Here is a 22,052-nt window from a genome sequence, read left to right on the forward strand (position 1 = left end):
TTTTTACTGAGAATCTACCTATACCTTTCGACAGTAGAAATAATATAGAAATGGGTCAAATAGAAGAACTCCCCGATGACTATGACGAGTCCCAACCTCCGCCGACTCCCGCTCCATCATCAGCAGCTAAAGCTGCTTCCGAAGCAATTCCATCATCCCTCCTCTCCGACCAAAACGTGCCGTTTCCCATAAAACCAGAAAAGGTGCAAAATGCAGACCCATTGGCGCCGGAATTACCGCCTGCAATGGCATCGATTCGATCGTATACACCGGATCAATTGGCGGATATGATGAATAAGACGCCGTTGTTTATGACGGATTTGGACAATGCTGGTGATGAGGGTATCTCTACTTCTACTACCTATTCTTCTTCATAGAATGCTGATTAGGTGTAGAAGGTGAAAACGTCATGCTAGAAGCCATTCGTGCGCTACAATACGAAGGAACCCGAGGCGAAGTCGCGCTCAGTTTTCGTGAACAAGGCAACGAAGCAGCCAAGGCCAAGAATTGGGTTGACGCAAAGGAATTTTATACAAAGGCCATAGCGGTGTTGAATGTGAAAAAAGAAGACGATAAATGGGAGAAACCGACGGATTTGGAGAAGGAGGAGAAGATCTTGAGAGAGGCGAGGGAGGCGTGTTATGCGAATAGGGCATTGTGTAATTTGGAGTTGAGTGAGTCCCCCTCGTGGACTTGTGGTGAATTGGACTGACATGACGATGGGGGCAGAGAATTATAGATCGACGACATTAGACTGTGCACAAGCACTGAAAGTAAACCCGCGAAACGTCAAGGCCCACTACCGTTCTTCAATGGCATTACTAGCCCTTGACAAACTCGCCGAAGCTACAGATACAGTCACGCGAGGCTTAGCAATCGACCCCGACAACAAATCATTACACCAAGTGTCCGAAAAGATATGCGCTCGGAAGTCCATCCTCGACAAAATCGCCGCTCGCAAAGCGGCAGAAGAAGAAACAAAACGAAAAGAGAAACAATTACTATCCACAGCACTACAAGCACGAACAATCCGTGTCCGACGCACAGATGCAAAACCAGATATGGAGGATGCCAAAATCGCCTTGACGCCGGACCCGTTATCACCGGAGAGTACGTTGGTGTTTCCGGTTATGTTTTTGTATCCGATGGATGCGCAGACGGATTTTATTAAGGCGTTTGGGGAGATGGATTGTATTAATGATCATTTGGAGTATTTGTTACCGTTGCCGTGGGATATGAAGCAGGAGTATCAGTTGGAGACTGTGAATTGCTATATGGAGACTATAACGGGGGGATTGATCAAAGTAGGTAAGAAGCTGCCGTTGTTGCAGGTGTTGTCTGGTGGGAAAGTGGAGGTTGTGGATGAGTTGGTAAAGATTGTTGTTGTGCCGAAGGGGAAGGAGAAGAGGTTTATAGAGGAGTTTAAGGCGAGGAAGGGGAAGGATTGATTATTTCTACGCCGGAGGGTTGATTTACGGGGAATGAGTGAAGAATCATGAGATTCAATTCTGTGGCCTGCCTGTTCAGGCGTGCATACCAGGCACATAGCGAGGGAAACCGAGTGGTTCTTGTGTTGGACCCTGGATGAAACCTCGCCTGAGGTCAGTCTATCTAAATATACAGTATTAAAACAACATGTCAAATCTAGTTGACGGGGGTATCTCTCTCTAACAGGTCATTCATAAACATGATTGATGCGCATCAAATGGACATGATTTTAGTGCAGGAGTAAATGTTCCGGAAACATATTCAAATAAAAAACCCGTGCATGCATGTAGTCCCCAAGACGCGTTCATTCCTCATCCGTTTCAATACCGAATGCTTCCAAAGTAGCCTTGGTATTCTCTTTAATCCGTTCAATTTCAGATTCATATCCCGTAATAACATAAACCTGAGCCCATACAGTTGGGGCATCAGGACATCGCGGCTCAGCGGTAGCATGAGCTTTTGTGACTGCACTGGTGGATTTGTTTGCTTTGAATGCAGTTGAATTGCAAATTGACGACTCGTCGTCAGGACCAAGGTAGAAAATATAGTCGAGATGGTTTCGTTCAGATTGTCGTTTGAGTTCTGCTTCAGATGCCATGCGGGCCCCATATGTTGAAAACATCGAGCCGGCTTCAATGTTTTCATTATCATGATGGTTGCTGATTTGGCGGAGGTTGCATATCACGAGTTGATTGAAATGGCGCTTGTAGTAGGTAGCGAGGCGCCGGAAACCTTTAATGGGGGAGATGGAAGAAGTCTTCTTGGTTTCGGCCACTGATTTGATATCCATCAGGGCGGCTTTCTCCGCCATTGCAGTTTGGCGTTCGAGAGGAGGGAAAGAGGTCAGATCGAATTCTTCAGTGAATCGAGAGACACGAGCCATGTTGACAGAGAAAGTGATAACAGGATGCGTCGCGAGTTCTTCTGAGACTATTTTGTTTTTGTTTGGGCTCATTTATTTGGCCTTGGCACAGTCAGAAGTTGATTTGAATTTGGAAACTATTCGGATGGTTAGAATTGTGTCAAAGCTCAAGCGGAAACGTGTATAGATTTCCTCGAGATAACAAGACTGCGTGTGAAGAAGAAAAGCAATCTCCCAAAGAGACATTTTCTCTCTTCTCATAGACGTTGATCCTAGGCTGCCGACAATGATGACAATGATGGTTGATGATTCACGGTCCATGGCGCAGGCACCGATGCCATATTTTGTACGCATAGGTGTCGGATCCATGGGTAGAATGGTGGTGCTATTGCCCGGAGCTTGTTCATTCTTAATCTGTCTTCATGAAGTCAATTGACTGGATCAATTGAGTTGTCTCCAGGCAGCATTCTCGAGCCGTGGTCTGGGATACAAGTGTCATCTGTATTGTTCATCTTGCTCGTAGTGAGAATACTCTCCGACCTAAGGTTTAGGCAACAGTCCCAAGATGACATTGGTCCAGCCAGCCGGTCTAGACCTCTGTCAACACTTTGCAATGAAACCAAGAGCGAGATAGTCCTTGAATAGTCCTAGAAGAATAGAGGTGTATGGATCTGAGATACATGGCTCTTAAGAAAAGAGGAGAGTGGAGAGACGGAGAATAGTGGTATACTCTTGGCACTTTTTGTCGCCCAATCACAGCACAGGTAACGTGACTAGGCGTCGCAGCTGCCCAAAACAACCTAGCGGCTCGACTACTCTTCTTCTTCTCGCCTGAACTACCTGACTGCATCACCACAAATCTCTCTCAGATAAACGAAATACTCCCCGACAATCCTTGCTCTCTGTCTCCGCCAATCACATCCCCTCGTTTCTCCCAATTCTTACTTCCCCTATTATTATATGCTCCAATCTGTCCACTCTCAACGAGTCAGTTGCCGTACTTCCGGCTCTCGCTTTGTGTTGCCACAGCCTCAAACTCTGATCGTAACCGGTACCGGTTCCTGAGCATATCTATCTACTCTAACCCCATACGCCGAAACAAAACAAAGATAGCAGTCACACGGTTCCCTCAGATCGTCCCGCTCTATACAGACCAGACTCAGCAATGAATCCCAACCCCACTGGTTATCCTACGACCATGCAGCAGCATGCTAATCCCATGCTGGCTGCTGCTGCAGGCTATCCTATCCAGTCCCCCAGTCCAGGCAATCAACAATTCCCTTTCTATGCTGCTGCCAACCCAATGGCGGCCTATCCGCCTCAGATACAACAGGCACGTATGCAACAACATTCCTTTAACCCCATGCAGATCCAAACTTCCGGGCCTGGTGGAGCTATGATGGCCGGTAATATGGGTGGTAAGTCAAGATTCCTTCTTTCATTTTTAGTCCTTCCTGTCTCCTTGATTCGTCTCTTTCTGTGACTTGCATGTATACACACTTCAGCCTCTTGAAAAGGACGGCTTGGCTTGTCCTACTTGTCTATTCTATTGGCCAATCAATCTATGCACATGATGAGAAGCGTCGTCCAAGTAACCGTGGGCGACGCTACCTCAATATCATCCCGGCCTGTATCCACCTCCTGTATCCAGTGTATCCACCAAGTGCCTCGTGGCCCAGGACGCGCAAACTAACGGAACACCATCCACCACAGCTCCGCATGCCAACATGGCTTACTCTTCGCCTTCCCCGTACCATCCAACTTCCATACCGACGACCTCTGCCTCACCGTCGCTCTCTCAGAGTCCTGCCACAGCAGCTACCGTGTCAATGCAGATGCCGTCACAGAATATGACTGCTGTTTCCAATCCTGCGATGTTACTTGCGCAGCAGCAACAGCAACAACAACAACAACAACTTCAACTCCAACTACAGCAACAACAGCAGCAGAGACAGACACCGACTAACCAGACACCGCCAGGACAACAGCCCCAACAATCTCAACAGACTCAGCAGCCGCAACAACCGCAAGCTGCCCCTCAATCTCCTGCTACAACTGCTCGTGAACGGGCTCGCGTCACTGCTCTTCTTGACATCAATGCTGCCCTTTTGCAGGAACTACTCAACTTACAAGCAGCCGGCAAATCTGGTGCTCCCCCGCCAGCAGCCACCACTACAACTCCTGAGCAGTCGTCCTCGCCAAACTCTGCCAGTGAACCGGCAAGCGCCTCGAATGAAGCTCCGAAGAAGCCGAGTCCAGAGTATGTAGAGTGCTTAAAGCGTCTACAAAGCAACCTGATTTATCTTGCCTCTGTTACAGACCGTAATAAGAAACCAGTCTCACCCGCTCCGGCCATCATGAGCCCTCCCCCACATATGGGCACGCTGAACGAACAATATTCGAAATTAAATGAGCTTTTTGCTGGAGTCCCTCGGCCTGCTGCAGTACACCAGCAAAGACCTAGCCAGTCAGCTATAGCTGCCGAGGCTGCAGTGTGACAGCAGGGAATGCCTACTTCACCACTACAATCTACTTCGATTCGGAGCCGTCGTGCTCAGTTCGTACCTGCGACGACATCACAGTTCCCTCCGACGGAACACGACACTGCATGTCTTCATAAGAGTCGACCAACTTCTAAGTCGTCTACCAAGTCAAAGGCAGTGCCGGTATATTGAAGAATGGACCAGTGTGTCTATGTGTCACAAATGTCAAAGTGGGACATGGTCATGTTTCACTAGCCAGATCCGGACTGCTTTGCATCTTTCCTTATTCAGTTTCTATAATGTACAATATGTAGTTAACAGAGATACCCTGAGGGTTAAGTATGTGGAATTAAATTTGCATCTGCCTAGTTATTGGTCATAATCAGGGATATGTGCGCGGCCCCTCACCGTATCGATCTATCGTAAGATCTACAGTAGCATATCGCTCAGTTTCTTCTCTCATCAATTCATCCAAGGCTAAGACTCAAGCAAGCGTAGATGAACACCAGAAAGTACATCAACAACCAATCAAAATGCCCGACCCAAGGCGGGAGATCATCCATCTGTTTTTTTGCCGGCCCACTAGCTTACAGTGGTGGCTCTGGTGACCCTGACCACGCGCACCCTCCTCCACGATAGTCAGAAACTGATCGATCCGTCTCAATTTCAATCTGAACGGACTCTATTTTATTGCATCACTTTTGTGGTGGATGTCCCCCGCTTCATTGAGGACGACGCGCGGGACGGCGACGAGCATCTTTTCTGCTCCTGCATTGATTGCTGCTGCACCATCAGGACTATTGTCTGTTGCGCCACCCATCAGGGCTTTGAAATTGATAAAAGCCGGTTTTTCCACTACTTCTTTTTTGTGTTGGTCAAGTGATAGGCTTGGTTTTGCGCCGATAAAAAAGAGTTCAACAGATTTCTTGCGGCCGTGGAAGAGGTCCTCTTATACACCATCGACATACGCGCATGCTCACAAATTGGTCTTCTTACAAACCCGACAATATCTACAGTCTCATAGATATAGCACATCCTCAGTTCCATCCACAAACATGACCGGCGAATCCCGCCCCAAGCGGAAACACAGCTCCGTATCCGCCTCGGACAGACCATCCAAACACCTCAAACCTGAATCCACCGTCCTCACCCCGGGAGACGAAACACCCGCAAACGGCACCGTGTACGATGTCGAGAATGGTGAGGATATTACGCCCATCGTTGCCCTAGGCGCAACACAGGCGGATTCACCAGAGTGGCAGGCAACAATCGAATCGGTGGTGAAGAGTGTGGTTTCGATTCATTTTTGTCAAACCTGCTCGTTTGATACGGATCTTTCCATGTGTAGTCAAGCGACGGGGTTTGTGGTTGATGCGGAAAGGGGGTATATACTTACGAATAGGCATGTCGTTTGTGCCGGGCCGTTTTGGGGGTATTGTATTTTTGATAATCATGAAGAGGTACCTACACCAATTCTGAAGTGAAAGATGGTAAGCTAACTATGCAGTGCGATGTTCGTCCCGTTTACCGAGATCCCGTGCACGATTTTGGTATTTTGAAATTCGACCCAAACGCGATCAAGTACATGGATATCACAGAGCTGAAATTGAATCCCGACGGAGCACAAGTGGGCGTTGAAATCAGAGTGGTTGGTAATGATGCCGGAGAGAAACTCAGTATTCTTTCCGGTGTTATTAGTCGACTTGATCGAAACGCGCCGGAATACGGTGAAGGGTACAGCGATTTCAACACAAATTACATCCAAGCTGCTGCTGCTGCCAGTGGTGGGAGTTCCGGTAGTCCCGTTGTCAATGTTGCTGGACATGTTGTTGCGCTGCAGGCGGGTGGGCGTGCAGATGGTGCGGCTACGGATTACTTTTTACCGCTTGGTCGTCCACTGCGTGCGCTGCAGTGTATTCAAGAAGGCAGGCCTGTTACACGTGGAACTATTCAGACACAATGGATGATTAAACCGTTTGACGAATGTCGGCGTCTCGGTTTGACGCCGGAATGGGAAGCATACGTCCGGAAAATGGCGCCTAAAGAGACGGGGATGTTGGTGGCGGAGATTGTCCTGCCAGAGGGTCCAGCTGATGGCAAACTTCAAGAAGGGGATGTTTTGCTGAAGGTCAATGGGGAGTTACTCACTCAGTTTGTGCGACTGGATGATATTCTAGACTCGAATGTTGACCAGTCGATTCGGCTTTTGATTCAGCGTGGTGGTGAGGATCTGGAAGTAGATTGCACTGTTGGAGACTTGCATGCGATTACGCCAGATCGGTTTGTCAGTGTTGCTGGAGGGACGTTTCATGATTTGTCTTATCAGCAAGCTCGTCTTTATGCTATTGCATGTCGCGGCGTCTATGTCTGTGAGGCAGCGGGGTCATTCAAGATTGAAAATACTCTGTCAGGCTGGATTATTGATTCTGTCGACAAACGATCAACTAGAAACTTGCAGGAGTTTATCGAAGTAATGAAGGCGATCCCAGATCGATCAAAAATCGTCATCTCCTACCGACATATCCGAGATCTCCATACCCGAGGGACAAGCATTATCTATCTTGACCGTCACTGGCATCCAAAGATGTCTCTTGCCATCCGCAACGATGAGACTGGTCTATGGGATTTTTCAGATATCGCCGGTCCAATACCCGCCGAACCGCCGGTTCCTCGGAAAGCAGACTTTATCCAGTTAGATGGGATTAGTCAAACGGCGGCCGCTGAAATTGTTCGCAGTTTTGTCCGTGTGTCTTGTACGATGCCTTTGAAATTGGATGGGTTCCCTCAGGCTAAGAAAACTGGTTACGGATTGGTCATTGATGCAGAGAAAGGCTTTGTCGTTGTATCGCGAGCTATTGTTCCGTATGATTTGTGCGATATCAACATTACAGTCGCGGATTCGATAATCGTTACTGGGAAAGTGGTTTTTATGCACCCGCTACAAAACTATACTATTGTGCAATACGATCCAAGTCTCGTCCTAGCACCTGTTCGAAGTGCGCGATTGAGTACGGAAAACATAAAGCAAGGCCAAGATACGATCTTTGTCGGATTTAACCAAAATTTACGGATTGTCGTTGCCAAGACCACTGTGACTGATATTACGACCGTCGCTATTCCAGCCAATGCCTCAGCTCCACGTTATCGTGCTATTAATCTTGATGCCATCACAGTGGACACGGGACTGAGCAGTCAATGCACGAATGGCGTTCTGCTACGAGAAGACGGAATTGTGCAAGCCCTTTGGCTGAATTACTTGGGTGAGCGGACGGGAAACTCACACAAGGATGTTGAGTATCATCTCGGTTTAGCGACGCCGTCTCTTCTCCCGATAATCAGCAAGATCCAACAGGGCGAAATCCCCAAACTCCGAATTTTGAGTATGGAGAGCTACGTCATTCAAATGAGTCAAGCGCGGATTATGGGCGTATCAGAGGAATGGATTAATAAAGTCGCAGAAGCGAATCCTTCTAGACATCAGTTATTCATGGTGAGGAAATTGGACAGTCCGCCTCCATCATTTACGCATGAGGCCGATGCTTTGAAAGAGGGGGATATCATTCTTACTTTGAACGGAAAACTCATCACACGAGTCTCGGAGTTTGATATCATGTACGACAATGAAGTTCTTGATGCATTGATTGTTCGGAACGGGCAAGAAATGCACGTCAAAGTTCATACAGTTCCAACCGAAGATCTAGAGACGGATCGAGCTGTTGTATTCTGTGGCGCTGTACTACAGAAACCACACCATGCTGTACGCCAGCAGATTTCGAAGCTACACAGTGAGATTTATATCAGTGCACGGGTACGCCTCCCTCCTTTCTCTCAGAAATCATGATTTGCAACAACTAACCTGTACAGAGCCGTGGTTCACCCGCGTATCAATACGGATTATCGCCTACAAATTTCATCACTGCCGTCAACGGCGTCCAAACCCACGATCTCGATAGTTTTGTGCAAGAAGTCAAGAAGATCCCGGATAATACGTACTTCCGTCTTCGAGCGGTTACGTTTGATAATGTGCCGTGGGTGGTGACCATGAAAAAGAATGATCATTACGTGAGTTTCCCCCTTCTCCTTTATATCTAATCAACATCGTCTGATAAGAATGTAGTTTGCTATGTCAGAGTATGTAAAAGATCCCTCGGCGCCAGCTGGTTGGAAGGTAATCAATTATCCAAAGAGAGATGAAGCGTCTGCGGATCAGGGTAATCTCACTGCTGATGCTATGGACGAAGGGGCTGAGGATGGTGGGAGTGACGCCGAGCCTGATTGTTAGGTTGCTTGTTGTGAAGAATTGTACAATAGAGATAATTAATTCCGGGCTTGGTGTATTGTATAGCCATTGAGTAAATCATGTAAATAGGAAAATGTATCTGTTAATCTATATCCTAAGCTACCTTCCAAGCCGGGGGGGTTAGACTAATGTGCAAACCTAAAATCTAACCTCTTACTCCCCTGCAACGCCGTATTCTTAATATACCAACTCCTCTCCTCTTCATTCATCGCATTCCAAATCCTATCCCGTCTCCGGTTCTGATATACATAGTATATCTTGGTGGAGATGAACACGACAATGACGACGAGGTTGATGATTAGGAGGTTTGTGTTTCCGCGGTGATATTTGGGCTTATCGTCTTCGCGGTAGATGAAGAAGGCTCCTATGTCGCCTATTTGGACGGACATCTATTTTATGGTATTAGTGCCGATGGAATGGAAGGGGAAGGAGGGGACGAACGTTGTATAGAGCAGCTGAGACGGAGCGAGTGCCGACGTTGTTGGAGTTGCGAGATATCCATCCCACAGCGATTGCTGTCATAGTTAGTCTTGAGCGAGTTTCGCAGAAGCATATTGGGAAGGACTACCGTGACAATAAGGATAACTCAACAAAACAGTGACCAAAGCATACGTTCCCCATGCATTCTTAATAATACCTGGCCAAAACCTCAATGCAATGATACACGGTAATGTCCACACAGCCTGCAACATAGCTACCAGGGACCTCTCATTCAACCATTCCGAAAGTCGGGTAAGTAACAACAACGTCCCGATATGAAACACACTCGAAGGGATCGTGAGTAAATTAGTCGTAAACGTACTGAACCCAACAGACCGCAGAGTCAAGGTTAGATACGTGCTGGGTGGTGATTGAGGGATATACGCCAAGAACCCAATAACATAAATTGGCCAGAGATGGTAATCCATCAATGCATTCCATAGCCGTCGGGGTGTAATGGCTTGTCGATTATGCATATCACCCTTTGAAGGGTCATCCCGTAACACGCGGTTTACGACGATGGAGATCTCCCGATCTGTGAACCAGCCGTTGGGACGGAACCAGGCTTTTGTTTGTACGGCGGAGGCGGGCATCATGAAGAATGAGATTAGGCCGACGGTGAGGGTTATGAGGCCCTCGATGAGGAAGAGCCAGCGCCAGCCGGCCCAGCCGTTTACGCCGTCGAGGTGGAAGATGGCGAAGGCGAGAAGGGAGGTTATTATTGATGTTATAGAGAGGGTTGCCCAGAAGAAGCTATCAAATTTGTTAGTGTTGTTGGCAGTCTTTTTTCCCTTGGGAAAGGGGGCCACTTGCCTAAGTCGGATTGGGAGTTCTTTGGAGGTGTAGAAGTACGACAGCCAGAGAACGATATCTGGAATGAATCCTCCCTACACTATATCAGCACTGTCATTCTCAATTTCTGGAAAGAGACGTCACCTCCAAAAGTCCGAGTAATGACCTCGTAGCAAGAAACGCCGCCCTGGTATGTATAGCGCACTGCGAAATAGCAACGACGGACCACAAAGTAATCTGGATCGGGATCCAGCGGTCTGGACCAATCTTTTTGGAGATGAGCTGAGATGGGAGTTCAGCACAGAGAAAGGAAACTCTGAATGTTATGTTGCCCCAGTTATAGTCTATCAGGGAGTTAGTGACGGATTACCGGAATCGGGGGAGATGGCTTACCGTTGGTGTTCAACTTCAGATCCTTTAGAAATGTGCCAGAGACTGCTTGGATGAGGTTGCCTCGATCAACTTGTAGGCCAAAAAACATGACACACTTGATCCAATCAGTTACCCATATACACAAAAAGATAGATGAACTCATACAGCCCACAGACAAATCCTCCAATCCAGTTTTCGAATCAACCGCTTCTCCTCATCCTCCGTCCAGGTCACCGTCGGATCAAACACATGCCGACATTCATACTGCGACTTTTCATACGTCAGACGCCAGTGCTCGGCAATTGCAGGATCCTCGAATGGATTCTTTCGTCTGTTATTGACACTCTCGTCGTCCGACTCGAGAGGACTAGAGACGAAAGTGTCGTATTTGGGATCGGATTTCCCGGCCATTATATCTACTATCACGTCTGGTTCCTGAATATCCAAGAGGGGTGCTATTTCAGATGCAGGTTTCCTCCTTGTCCGTCTTGCCCAAAAGCTCATCTTGTTGACTCGTTTAAATACTCCAAAGCCAAGCAAACCAAGTCCACCTCTCATTAGCAGAGTGTCAAAATTGATATGAATTTATATCATTATCAATGTACATCTCCGCGCAACCACGACAAAATAATAAAAGTGCAATTATATCAGACTTGGCGAAATACATTCATACAGCTCATGCGACCAATAAGTCTTTCTCAGACAGCAGATTGCGTGCTTTTAGGGGTGTTGAGCGAAGAAAATGGCCTGTCTGTATACATTATTGCCGTTGATAGGCATCCAATAGTGATCTTTTAATATGAACAACGTTAAGCATGTTGCCATTGAGAGATGCGATTGCGTTACAGTCACCTGGGTCATGTTAGGGCATAATTAGGGTTAGGGTTGTTTCCCGTCAAATGAGGGTTATGGGTTGGGGTTGGGGTTATTACTCCACATCGCGTCTCGTCGCGTCTTTTGTTCTTCGCGTTCAATTACCCAAGGGCTTCGGCGTTGTCTTAGTAAATACTGCATAGCATCCACCTCGCACATATTGAACGCTCTTTTGTTCAATACACTAGATAGCAATAATGACTACTCCGCACGAAGAAAATCAATACCTCGACCTTATTCGAGACATCTTCGATCACGGAGAGCAACGACCAGATCGGTAAGTGGTGAAAAATAATAGCACAGGAGATTGAACACTAACATAGAACAGGACAGGCACAGGAACATTATCCATCTTCGCACCGCGACCATTCAAATTCAAACTCAACGATAACGGACGGCCAATCTTACCTCTTCTCACCACAAAACGAGTCTTCCTCCGCGCCGTCATCGCCGAACTCCTCTGGTTCATCGAAGGGAACACATCATCAATCGCACTCAATGAAGTCGGGGTCAAGATCTGGGACGGCAACGGCTCTCGCGAGTTTCTAGACAATCTAGGTCTAACTCACCGTGAAGTTGGTGATCTTGGGCCCGTCTACGGTTTTCAATGGCGACACTTTGGCGCAGGTTATATAGATGCAAAAGCGGATTATACGGGACAAGGGGTTGATCAGATTGCGGATATTATACATAAATTGCGCACGAACCCGTATGACCGTCGAATGATTCTTACGGCTTGGAATCCGAAGGATTTGCGTTTGATGGTTCTCCCGCCTTGCCATATGTTTGCTCAGTTTTATGTCTCGTTTCCCGGACAAGGGCTGGCGAAGAATGGGACGACTGAAAATAAACCAAAGGGTCACTTGCATTGTCAATTATATCAACGATCTTGCGATATGGGGCTTGGGGTTCCATTCAACATCGCTAGTTATGCGCTGCTTACGCATATGCTTGCTCATGCTTGTGACCTTGTCCCGGGCAGTCTTACGCATGTCATGGGAGATGCGCACGTTTACCTTGATCACGTCGATGCTCTGAAAGTACAGTTGGAGCGAGAGCCACGACCATTCCCTGAGTTGGAAATCACACATGAAAAGGGTGGAAGTATAGATGGATGGAAAGCGGAGGACTTTGTGGTCAAGGGATACGATCCTCACAAAGCCATTGCAATGAATATGTCTGTTTAGCGTCATCATGTATGGAATATTTTTGTATCTATATCAATGTGTTCATTATAGACCGTTTTCCACATGTAGAAGCACTCCGAAGATCACACTACGAAGGCTAAGCTTCCAGGTGTACTCGCCTACTTGCCGGAAGATCGCGAAATATCAAATCTTCTCAATGCATCATAACGTGATTCGGAAGGAGGATGTATACTCCTCAACCTCTAGAAACGTGCTTTACTATTCGGACGTCGCCGATTCATTGCAATACAAACTCATTCTGATGCTATCTCAATCCTCCAGCTAGCATCTTCATGCATAAAATCTATCATTCAACGCTGGTATGTTGCAATCTGCTCTTTGCCGTGATCAACTCTTCAGACGATACTTGTCTGTCTAGAACCGCAGCTAAGCGGGCATGGCTGGCGCCCACGTTGCATCCGATGATTCTTCTGATTTTAGGGACGTTTGTTGTTCTGTGACTATTGAATAGTACTCGGATAAACAGGATAACTCGGGACGAGATACGCGGCAAATTTAAATAAGCAATTATACATGTAGGCCGATGGCCGGCTTGATTTAGGTAGATACTCGACCAATCGATTCGATATTGCCCATGTACACGGTTTTAAAGCGTGGGGAAGTCAGAGAGATAACTGCATAATCTTAAAAACATTGTCCCAATCATAAACTGTCATTGACGGGAGAAATATATGCGCTGGTGCTAAAATTATAGAATCAAAACGTACATAGGTATGTAGCATCAGGAACCTTGGCAGAGGAACGATGTTTCATTGATCGGGGTAAGTCCACCTTTTGAAGCTATCTGCCGATGATAACAGCCATTCAGAAGCCTGAACAAATCTAAGTTAGTGCAGTTATGTCGTGCTTTAGGTCAATTAGGGCACAAGTTTAAGGACAAGGCTACTATAACACCTTCCTCCAGGCCCCCGGAGTGAGCAAGAGATCACTAATTAATCCCTGACTCTGTCGTTATGACCGTCTAAGTGATGTGCTTTTAGGCCATATTTTGTCTTCAAACCCCCAAGAGATGGTATCAAAAAGTAAAGTTCTCGGCTTTTGAGATCAGTATCATTTAGGCAGGTGAAGAAGCTTAATCAAAAATGATCAGCATCTACTGGTGCCACAAATTAGACGAATTCGAGTCCTTATCCCCGCCAAGAGACACAGGAGTGGTCAGCAAATGCCCGCTGTGGAGAGATAGGAGTATTAGGCTACTGTTAAGCATCATTAGGGCAATCGTGCCAAAGGGCTCATGCGCATGATGGTACTTGTTTTCCAACTCCAAAATAACCGTATCATTGGCCCGGGCATACTGTTAGTAGAGTCAAGGTACCCCTTTTAGGAAGGTCCGTTATGCTCTGTCCCTTGGCGCTTTATTCAGGTACGATTGTATGAGCAATGTCCCATTTCGCTGCATCTTAGTCTTGCGATAGTTGAGCGCTTCTACAGCCACGGTCAGGAACAACGTGAGTGGCGTCCACCCTTGGCCGCGTGTCTAATTGACCGTTGTCATGTGCTACAGACCAAATGAAACCTCTCGGCTCTCTTAGTGAGGGGTGATTGGCGTACGGTCATTGAATCTAATGCGTCTGTGGTGGTTGTACAGTGTACAAAGGTACTGAAGATAGTCCAGGCCCTTCGTTTACAGCGAATTAGATGACCATATCTGCTATCGTTTTGGCGCAATCATCCCTAATGCGTTCGGTAGATACCATCAACATATCAGGAAACGAGCTAGATGCTGAACGATAAACACTAATTATGATTACAAGGGGTATGAGATAATAGACAATCAAGATAACGACTTCGAGAACAATCTTGCTCACTACTATCCAAAGTTTACAGCACACTTAGCGCCCTACATAGGCATTTGCTCGATTATCTACTGTAAAAGACATGATCGAGATACACAGATGTAACCTTTAGACTGGCATCACAAAAACTATATAAAGAGCTTGATATCTCCCCCAAGACTTGTAATCATCCATCGCAATCACAATTCACTTCTCAGTCCTCTACAAGCTCAAGCAGTTCCAGTAGAAAATTTCTGTTTAATCCTCTATCAAGATGAAGTTATCCGCAACTATCATTGCCCTCTTCGCGGCCGGCGCCTTGGCTGCTCCCTCAGGCCACGGTCTTGCTGCCCGTACCGAGGCACGCGCTGCTGGCCGTAGCCGTCTCACTCGTCCTAAGCAACCTGCCACTGGAGCTTTGAACGGTGATCTCTCCACCGAGGCCACAAATGCCACTCATGTCGACTACTCCTCCAACTGGTCCGGAGCTGTCTTGACCTCGCCCCCCGCCGGAGCAACTTTCACCTCTGTGTCTGCCCAGTTCACCGTCCCTACCCCCAAGCCCGTTAACGGCAAGGCTGGATCTTCTTCCGCCTGGGTCGGTATTGATGGTGATACCTACGGCAACGCCATTCTTCAGACTGGTATTGACTTCAGTGTCACTGCCAGCGGTGCCGTTTCCTACGATGCCTGGTACGAGTGGTACCCCGACTACGCCTATGATTTCTCCGGCATCTCCATCAAAGGTGGTGACAAGATCTCCGTCTCTGTTGTTTCTAGCTCTTCAACTTCTGGAACCGCTGTTATTGAGAACCTCACCAATGGCCAAAAAGTAAGCAAGAAGCTTACTGCTCCCAACTCCTCTGCCAAGCTCGGTGGTCAGAACGCCGAATGGATTGTTGAGGACTTTGAGTCTGGTGGCAGCCTCGTCACTCTCGACAACTTTGGCACTGTTACTTTCACCGGGGCATCTGCTGGTTTGTCCAATGGGAAATCTGTTGGTACCACTGGTGCGGACATTATTGACATTGAACAGAATGGCAAGGTCTTGACCTCTGTGTCTATTCCTAGCTCTTCTGAGGTTGTTGTCACCTACGTCTAAACTCCTAGACATTAAAACAATAGCGAATCAAAGCAATTAATCGTTGTTATTATGAGTCAATGAAGAAATATTGTCGATGATTGCCAAAGGGTTCGTGATGAGGAATTGATTTACGAAGGATAGGATGGAATTAGGGCTGCTCGTTTGACTCGTTTATGTACATATCAAGTTGGTAATTGCTAGTCAGACAATTAGATCTACTTCGGTAGCAACGTTTACCAATCTAAATGAGTCAAAGCTTTACTGTTAGTATTCGAATAGTAGACTTCATTCATGCGTACTGCACTTCACCATGTTATACGTTCAGGTAGTGGGTTAGGGTTTAGGGCTCGGTGCTTAGTTCGTGCAGCGAGGTGTTTAGTAAAGAATGATCAGTAAGCGAATATCGAGGAGAAACAGGATTGTGGGAAATATTATATTTTTCTTATTTTGCCTCTTGAGTAGGAGATAGATATATCGTCTCATCCATTGAAAAATAAGATAGGGATTTCACTTTGGGGGGAAATTTGACTGTGATTTATACAAACATTCTACAATCTTCTGTGATAAATAATGCTTCAATGTTCTTAGTAGTAGTTGCATTCTCTCCAGTGACCTTGATTAGTTTTATCAATGACCTTTGTTTTTTCTGGGACAGGATCCCAGGCTCCCAGTCATGCCAAAGGCCCTGCCCAAAATCGAATAATCTACCTATTTATAGTCTGAAAAATATTCAATGAAGTGAAATCTAGCTATAAAAAAGGAGGCCGCTCTATATGTCCACTAATATCAGCTTGGATAACTTCGGTATGGGACTGAAGAGCATCCAATTTGTTCATACTAGAACAGATCAATACCTAGGTATAGTGCCCTTTATCCTTACCTAAGTAAATCGAACTGTCTCCTGGATATATTGACTTGGGCTTTGATAGGCGTTCTGTAAGTTATAGCCAGGTTCTACTACAGTTCAAAATGGATGTTCCTATACCTGTGAATGACAGATATTATTATGAGTTTAGAATTGCTTCTCGTTAAATATTATTCAACGACATACGGGGCAAGGTAATCAACAATCATGCGATGGAGCATGGCTGAAGTGTGTAGCTAGACAAGGCTTTGCCATAAAATTTAAATTGATTGTATCGTAAAGCAGCTGGGCGACCCTAGAAGGTACAGCAAGAATTTAGAGACAAAAACTGGGCGCAGGTATGTAGGTAGGTGATGTGAGCACCCAGGCAGAAATCACCCGAGCGTACACGTACTACTTTAAATCAGAAAGCCATCGGGACCACATCAATATAGCCCTTCCTGTTTCGACTTCAAATCCACCTTTTGTATTTGGTAATCCACGTCGCTGCCATCGATGATCTTCTTGATTCGAGAATATCCAACAGCTCGAGAACGTAGTCCTGACAGTTATACCCTGGAAATTCGTTCTGGACAGATGCGTTTTCCACTAGAGCCGTAATGTTGCTGAGAGTAGAGGTGTCAATGCTACAGAGCTCATGGAGCTCCACCAGTGTCTCTGACTTCGAGCGTTCGACTTCGCTGTCTCGAGTGGATATCAAGTAGACGAACCCATGATTTGGAAGATAACTTTTTGCCCATATGTCGGTTCATCGAAAAATAGACTCCAATGCTTGTAGACTCCGCTGTCGCTGTGGATAGCGACATATAGTTTGGTCGAAGACATGTTGAGAGTACGGGGCGCCTGTTTCTCCCAGAGTTTCGCAAGTGCAAGGGGCCGTGGGTTGGAATGAGGATACGGTATCCAGTAGGTATTTAGAAAGAGATTTTTCTGCTTCAGGGACAGGTAAGGGACTATATTGAACGTGGTTTGGGCAAGGGGTGCTTGATTCAATAATCTTGTACAGATAGTCGATGCAACAACATAACCTCAAGGATTAATGCAGCATCAGTAGACAAGCACTAGCTATGTCAACACGCGTGTAGTTCAGGCTATTCAAGTTTCAAAGATGAATACCACTCATGCAATTATGATTGAGGAGACAGTCAGTCTTAGCATCAGGGCTCAGCAAGGTGTACCATTTTCGAAATTGAAGAATAGGTAATGAAAATGTTCGTCAAGAATACTTAGAGGGTTACAGTACTAGTCCTCCAAAGAACCTGAGTTTAAGGCAGTATATAGAAGAGGCCAATCTTAAAGCTCTCACAAGGCATCTTGCTTCTCGTCTGTAACTTGGTGGCTTCTATATACTTCTAAAATTTCTGAGATTAGTTTCATTACGATGATAGATGAGTCTCAATAGGCCAAGTACACTAGTAATCGATTTGGATATAATCCATGGATATAGCTCTTACTCTACTGCATATTACATCCTTTTCCAATGCCGAAACGTTGTGCAGGAGGGCATACTCTAGGTTTAATTGGCAGAAGCCACTCTTACACTCGGTTCTCCTTCTAAGAGGATCACCAATGCGCTCATACAGAATTCTTGAAGCATAAGCAAGCGCATTAAGCAGAGGGAAACCAGCTATGGTTAAAACTGGTATTCCTGCTTGTTGGGAGGGTTGGCTAGGGCTATGGGAAACACGTGATTGCAGATGTCTTCTATCCAGCTGTTCTGGTATCACAAAGAAATACCTATGCCACCTCCTACAAATGTGGAAAATCGCCGGAACCAAAGTTGGTTATTGTTATGGATAGCGCTTCTTTCCACCATTCTAAAGCGATGTATTCAAAAGCTGGTGTCAAACTTGTATATTTACCCCCATACTCTCCGGATTTGAACCCAATCGAGGAGCTTTCTGCTGAGCTGAAAACCTTCATACGGCGTCATTGGCAATCGTACGAGGATAACTCTGATCAAGGACTTGATAACTTTCTTGAGTGGTGCACTGAAAAGGCGGGTGCAAGGGAGTAAAGTGCAAAAGGACATTTTCGGAATGCAGGTCTAATAATTGAAGAGATATGATGTACTTTTGATTGTTCTGTCACCGTCTGTCATCATAGACATGGATATCTTAGTCATCACTCTGATGGTACTACTGTACTGTATGAAAGCTAGAAACTGATTCTAAAAGGTCTTTTGAACTTGTTTAGTCAGATCTTTCAGTTGGAAGGACGGATGGATGACTTCATTTACATGAGATTCCACAAGAGAAAGATCCATTTAGGAGGAACAAGAATTTGACGCAAGCAAACGGTTAATATCCGGACCAGGGAATAAGAGTGTTTTGTATCTCTTGTCACTAAGGGTCAGAGCATGCTTTTGCGTACGCCTAGTTACGCACAAAACTGTTATTCTCTGAAACTTCAACAAATTAGTTAACTACCTAGGCATATTTGTAATAGAGGTGACTGTGTAATGGCTATCTTCATTCGGATCCATACATTAGTTTAGAAATCTAAATTTGTTGCTCAGCTTGCTAGATGTTCGGAGCCCGAATCGGTTTCCTTTGAATGGACCAACCACCTGGAAGTCTCGGCTCTTGACTGAGTGAAACGATACGAAAATTATAAAATTTGGAACACGAAGAGTTGTGTCTAGACCTTGCATTTGTTATGTGGAAAACGACACGTCAATGCCGCGATGGATGTGTGAGAGCGTATAATTCTACTGAGTCCCTAGTACATTTCTCAGTACTGTTAAATTGCTGATATGCATGCGTACCGGTAACTCCTCAGCTCGTGTAAGTAATTTGTAGGATTGACACTCGTTAGATATTTGTAGTGCGGCCATGCGAGTTTTTGAGTCTGTTGACAGTAGTTTGTAAAAGTACCTCTTAAATCCAAAGTAGCCACACATCGATATGAACAGTAGATATCTATATTAATCATACATCCCCTTTTATTCACAACGCAACATTTCATATCTATGATTGACTATCACTCTGTCTTGAATCAATCTTTAGTCTCGGCCTGAATTCGGCCCCCAAAGTTGCTCGGCTACAGCCTATCCCATGTAACATATGCAAAGCCCAAACGCACCGAGTACGCAAAAAGTGTGTATTATTCCAACGTTGAAATAATGAAACATAATGGTGACACTGCCGTATATTTGGTATTGAAATGCTCAAGAAGCGTATCATAAATAAGCTGAATGTAGATCAAGTTGCCAGTACACTTTAACACACTACCTTTGCTCTCTTGACTCGTGATTCAGTTAATGACATTTACTCTGTGCATTATAGTTTAATTAACTAGTTAACGTAATCCACAAGCGAGTTGGCCACACAAGCGAGTTGGCCACTTTTCCCGAAAACGCGCTCTATTATTGATTTCAAATCTCAATTTCTAACCACATACAAATTATATACAAAAGAATTAACTACTAGTACGATTTGGACATCCAGTTATTTTATGTCCTTCAATACCGCAACCACTGCAGCGGAAATGACGCCGTACAGGTGGATGAGAGACTGGGAGCTCAGGCTCGGCCGGAGCAGTAGAAACAGCTTGAGATGCCTCAATCTGACCTTGTACAAGTGCCTGAGCTTCCTCTCTGGTAATTCCATGATCATGGGATATTTGCTTTTTAGATTTTTGGCGTTTTTGCTTCTCCTTCTCATGTGCAGCCCGTAGATCATGGAGTTCCTTCTGTGCAATTGTAAGCTTATTAATACTCATCTCATAAGCCTTTGATGCCCGTGTAAACACTTCACCAATAGCCTCAGATGAACTTCTTGTATGCCGGCTTATTCTCTTCTTGGTTGTAGTCATTTGGCGCTTAAATTGACGTGCGTTTTGAGGGGTTTGCAAGCAGGATGATTGTGTATCACTTGATCGACTTGGAGGGGGTGTTGGAGTCTTCAATCGAACAGTAAGCTGTTGATAAACTCGATCTGGATTGAATGGTACTAATCCAGTTACTGTAAAGCTATTCCGAACAGTTTGAGCTTTGTATGCCATCGTACGAGCCTTTGGGAATGCAGTAAGAAAGTCGAGTTTATCAATATGGTTGAATCCAAGCCTCATTCGCTGCTCAACAAGCTGTCCATAATGTCGCTTTAAAACAGCAAAACAGCCAACATCAAGAGGCTGTAAAAGATGTGAAGAATGAGGAGGCATACAAACCGGAATAATATTATTCTCAGTGCATGTACGGTCAAATTCAGCAGTTAAATGGCTTCCATGGCCATCAAGAATCAACATCCGATATTTCCCCAATGTACGGCCATCAATAAGAGGGATAAAATGAGTTTTAAGCCATTCTAATCCAATCTTATCTGTCGTCCATCCATTATCGCTAATATTGATTTTCCAGTCGTCTGGAAGATCCTCAAACCAGCCTAGTCGAGTGTATTTCTTTGCCTTAAAAATAATGTACGAAGGCAATGCCCACCCAATCGAATTAACTGCCTCAATTGCAGTTACCCATTCTCGGTCACCAGGCTGTAATAGCTTTGGCCGAGCATATCGATCGCTTCCAGTGATAACCTTTGTAGTCGCACAGAGTCCCATAGCAAAGCCAGTCTCATCAAAATTGTAGATATCTTCTGGCAAGATCCCATACTCTAATATAACCTCTCGTACGCGATCAAAATATTCTTGGATTATTTTTGGATCTTCACATTTGGCGCGTTCATAGTTATATTTCCGTGAGAATTTTGATTCAATCTCTGGGCGACGTTTGACAAGATTGTATACCCAGTTTTCTCCAACATGTTGGTTTCCGCGTTGTGAAAGAAGACAATTAGCCATATCCCGTACAAGAGAGTGTCGAGGAGGTAATCCACGTTTATCTAGATCTAAGATCCATCTAACAAGCGATTCCTCCTCAGATTGAGTTAATTTATGGCCATTGGCGCGTGTTTCAGCTCGATATGCCATGCCATGTAGTCTGTTTTGAAGTGTTGACCGTGAGACATTATAGATCTCTGCTGCTTTTCGTATAGAGTGTATTTTTTCATTTTTTAAATCGTAGATAGCTAACAAGATTCGTCCCTCTTGTTCAACTGAATTTTTTGAATTTTTATTGCGAATTGGCGGCATATTGACGTGTTGAATTGTGTAGAATCAATAGAGAGCGCGTTTTCGGGAAAAGTGGCCAACTTGCTTGTGTGGCCAACTCGCTTGTGGATTACGTTACTAAGTTTTTGGTATTACATAAGTTGGAGCACAGCTGAAGCAAGCTACTAGTATTATACGAATTTCCTTCTAAGGTTAGAATTGGTCAATCACTGCCAATATTCCTCTGCAGGAGAATTAAATCAGCATGACTTATTCCCCTAACTAGCTAGTTAGTCATTCAAAAACAAATAGGACGGGTCTGAGGAATAAGCAATAATTCGATAACAAGCACACTGATTAGTGATCCGGAGAGACTTTGAAGTACCGAGGCTTCTAGCGGCGGATATGGAGAGTTAGGGCTTTT

At 45.5% G+C, this 22,052-nt stretch overlaps 9 protein-coding genes across 9 annotated transcripts, besides 4 other annotated features; 6 read left to right on the forward strand and 3 right to left on the reverse strand.

The window, feature by feature from the left end:
• Window positions 1-50: 50 nt before the first annotated feature.
• On the forward strand, window positions 51-1,448 carry TSTA_083520 (TPR repeat protein; the record flags this gene model as incomplete). Its single annotated transcript, XM_002478038.1, has 3 exons — window positions 51-342; window positions 396-674; window positions 730-1,448. The coding sequence occupies 3 exons, from the start codon at window positions 51-53 to the stop codon at window positions 1,446-1,448; spliced, it is 1,290 nt and encodes a 429-aa protein (XP_002478083.1).
• A 344-nt stretch (window positions 1,449-1,792) lies between these two features.
• Window positions 1,793-2,719, reverse strand: TSTA_083530 (uncharacterized protein; the record flags this gene model as incomplete). Its single annotated transcript, XM_002478039.1, has 2 exons — window positions 1,793-2,418; window positions 2,665-2,719. 2 exons carry the CDS (start codon window positions 2,717-2,719, stop codon window positions 1,793-1,795), a joined length of 681 nt encoding a protein of 226 aa, XP_002478084.1.
• Window positions 2,720-3,515: 796 nt separating this feature from the next.
• Window positions 3,516-4,848, forward strand: TSTA_083540 (uncharacterized protein; the record flags this gene model as incomplete). The annotated part of the gene is made up of 2 exons (XM_002478040.1): window positions 3,516-3,768; window positions 4,064-4,848. The coding sequence occupies 2 exons, from the start codon at window positions 3,516-3,518 to the stop codon at window positions 4,846-4,848; spliced, it is 1,038 nt and encodes a 345-aa protein (XP_002478085.1).
• Window positions 4,237-4,298: a microsatellite.
• A 1,040-nt stretch (window positions 4,849-5,888) lies between the features above and the next one.
• On the forward strand, window positions 5,889-9,115 carry TSTA_083550 (nuclear serine protease HtrA2/Nma111, putative; the record flags this gene model as incomplete). Its single annotated transcript, XM_002478041.1, has 4 exons — window positions 5,889-6,293; window positions 6,341-8,641; window positions 8,698-8,895; window positions 8,951-9,115. 4 exons carry the CDS (start codon window positions 5,889-5,891, stop codon window positions 9,113-9,115), a joined length of 3,069 nt encoding a protein of 1,022 aa, XP_002478086.1.
• A 143-nt stretch (window positions 9,116-9,258) lies between these two features.
• TSTA_083560 (pantothenate transporter, putative) lies at window positions 9,259-11,335 on the reverse strand (the record flags this gene model as incomplete). Its single annotated transcript, XM_002478042.1, has 7 exons — window positions 9,259-9,522; window positions 9,575-9,648; window positions 9,702-10,366; window positions 10,427-10,500; window positions 10,550-10,749; window positions 10,799-10,892; window positions 10,943-11,335. 7 exons carry the CDS (start codon window positions 11,333-11,335, stop codon window positions 9,259-9,261), a joined length of 1,764 nt encoding a protein of 587 aa, XP_002478087.1.
• Window positions 11,336-11,847: 512 nt separating this feature from the next.
• On the forward strand, window positions 11,848-12,837 carry TSTA_083570 (thymidylate synthase; the record flags this gene model as incomplete). Its single annotated transcript, XM_002478043.1, has 2 exons — window positions 11,848-11,927; window positions 11,979-12,837. 2 exons carry the CDS (start codon window positions 11,848-11,850, stop codon window positions 12,835-12,837), a joined length of 939 nt encoding a protein of 312 aa, XP_002478088.1.
• A 2,070-nt stretch (window positions 12,838-14,907) lies between these two features.
• TSTA_083580 (aspergillopepsin-2 precursor, putative) lies at window positions 14,908-15,735 on the forward strand (the record flags this gene model as incomplete). Its single annotated transcript, XM_002478044.1, has 2 exons — window positions 14,908-15,630; window positions 15,670-15,735. 2 exons carry the CDS (start codon window positions 14,908-14,910, stop codon window positions 15,733-15,735), a joined length of 789 nt encoding a protein of 262 aa, XP_002478089.1.
• Window positions 15,736-18,281: 2,546 nt separating this feature from the next.
• Window positions 18,282-18,509: a mobile genetic element.
• Window positions 18,339-18,647: a mobile genetic element.
• On the forward strand, window positions 18,408-18,987 carry TSTA_083590 (uncharacterized protein; the record flags this gene model as incomplete). Its single annotated transcript, XM_002478045.1, has 3 exons — window positions 18,408-18,523; window positions 18,567-18,627; window positions 18,853-18,987. 3 exons carry the CDS (start codon window positions 18,408-18,410, stop codon window positions 18,985-18,987), a joined length of 312 nt encoding a protein of 103 aa, XP_002478090.1.
• A 592-nt stretch (window positions 18,988-19,579) lies between these two features.
• TSTA_083600 (transposon, putative) lies at window positions 19,580-21,670 on the reverse strand (the record flags this gene model as incomplete). The annotated part of the gene is made up of 3 exons (XM_002478046.1): window positions 19,580-19,624; window positions 19,888-19,946; window positions 20,011-21,670. The coding sequence occupies 3 exons, from the start codon at window positions 21,668-21,670 to the stop codon at window positions 19,580-19,582; spliced, it is 1,764 nt and encodes a 587-aa protein (XP_002478091.1).
• Window positions 20,129-21,625: a mobile genetic element.
• Window positions 21,671-22,052: the final 382 nt, after the last annotated feature.

Source organism: Talaromyces stipitatus, genomic scaffold (assembly GCF_000003125.1).
Source record: "Talaromyces stipitatus ATCC 10500 scf_1105507295527 genomic scaffold, whole genome shotgun sequence".
Taxonomy (NCBI): Eukaryota; Fungi; Ascomycota; class Eurotiomycetes; order Eurotiales; family Trichocomaceae; genus Talaromyces; species Talaromyces stipitatus.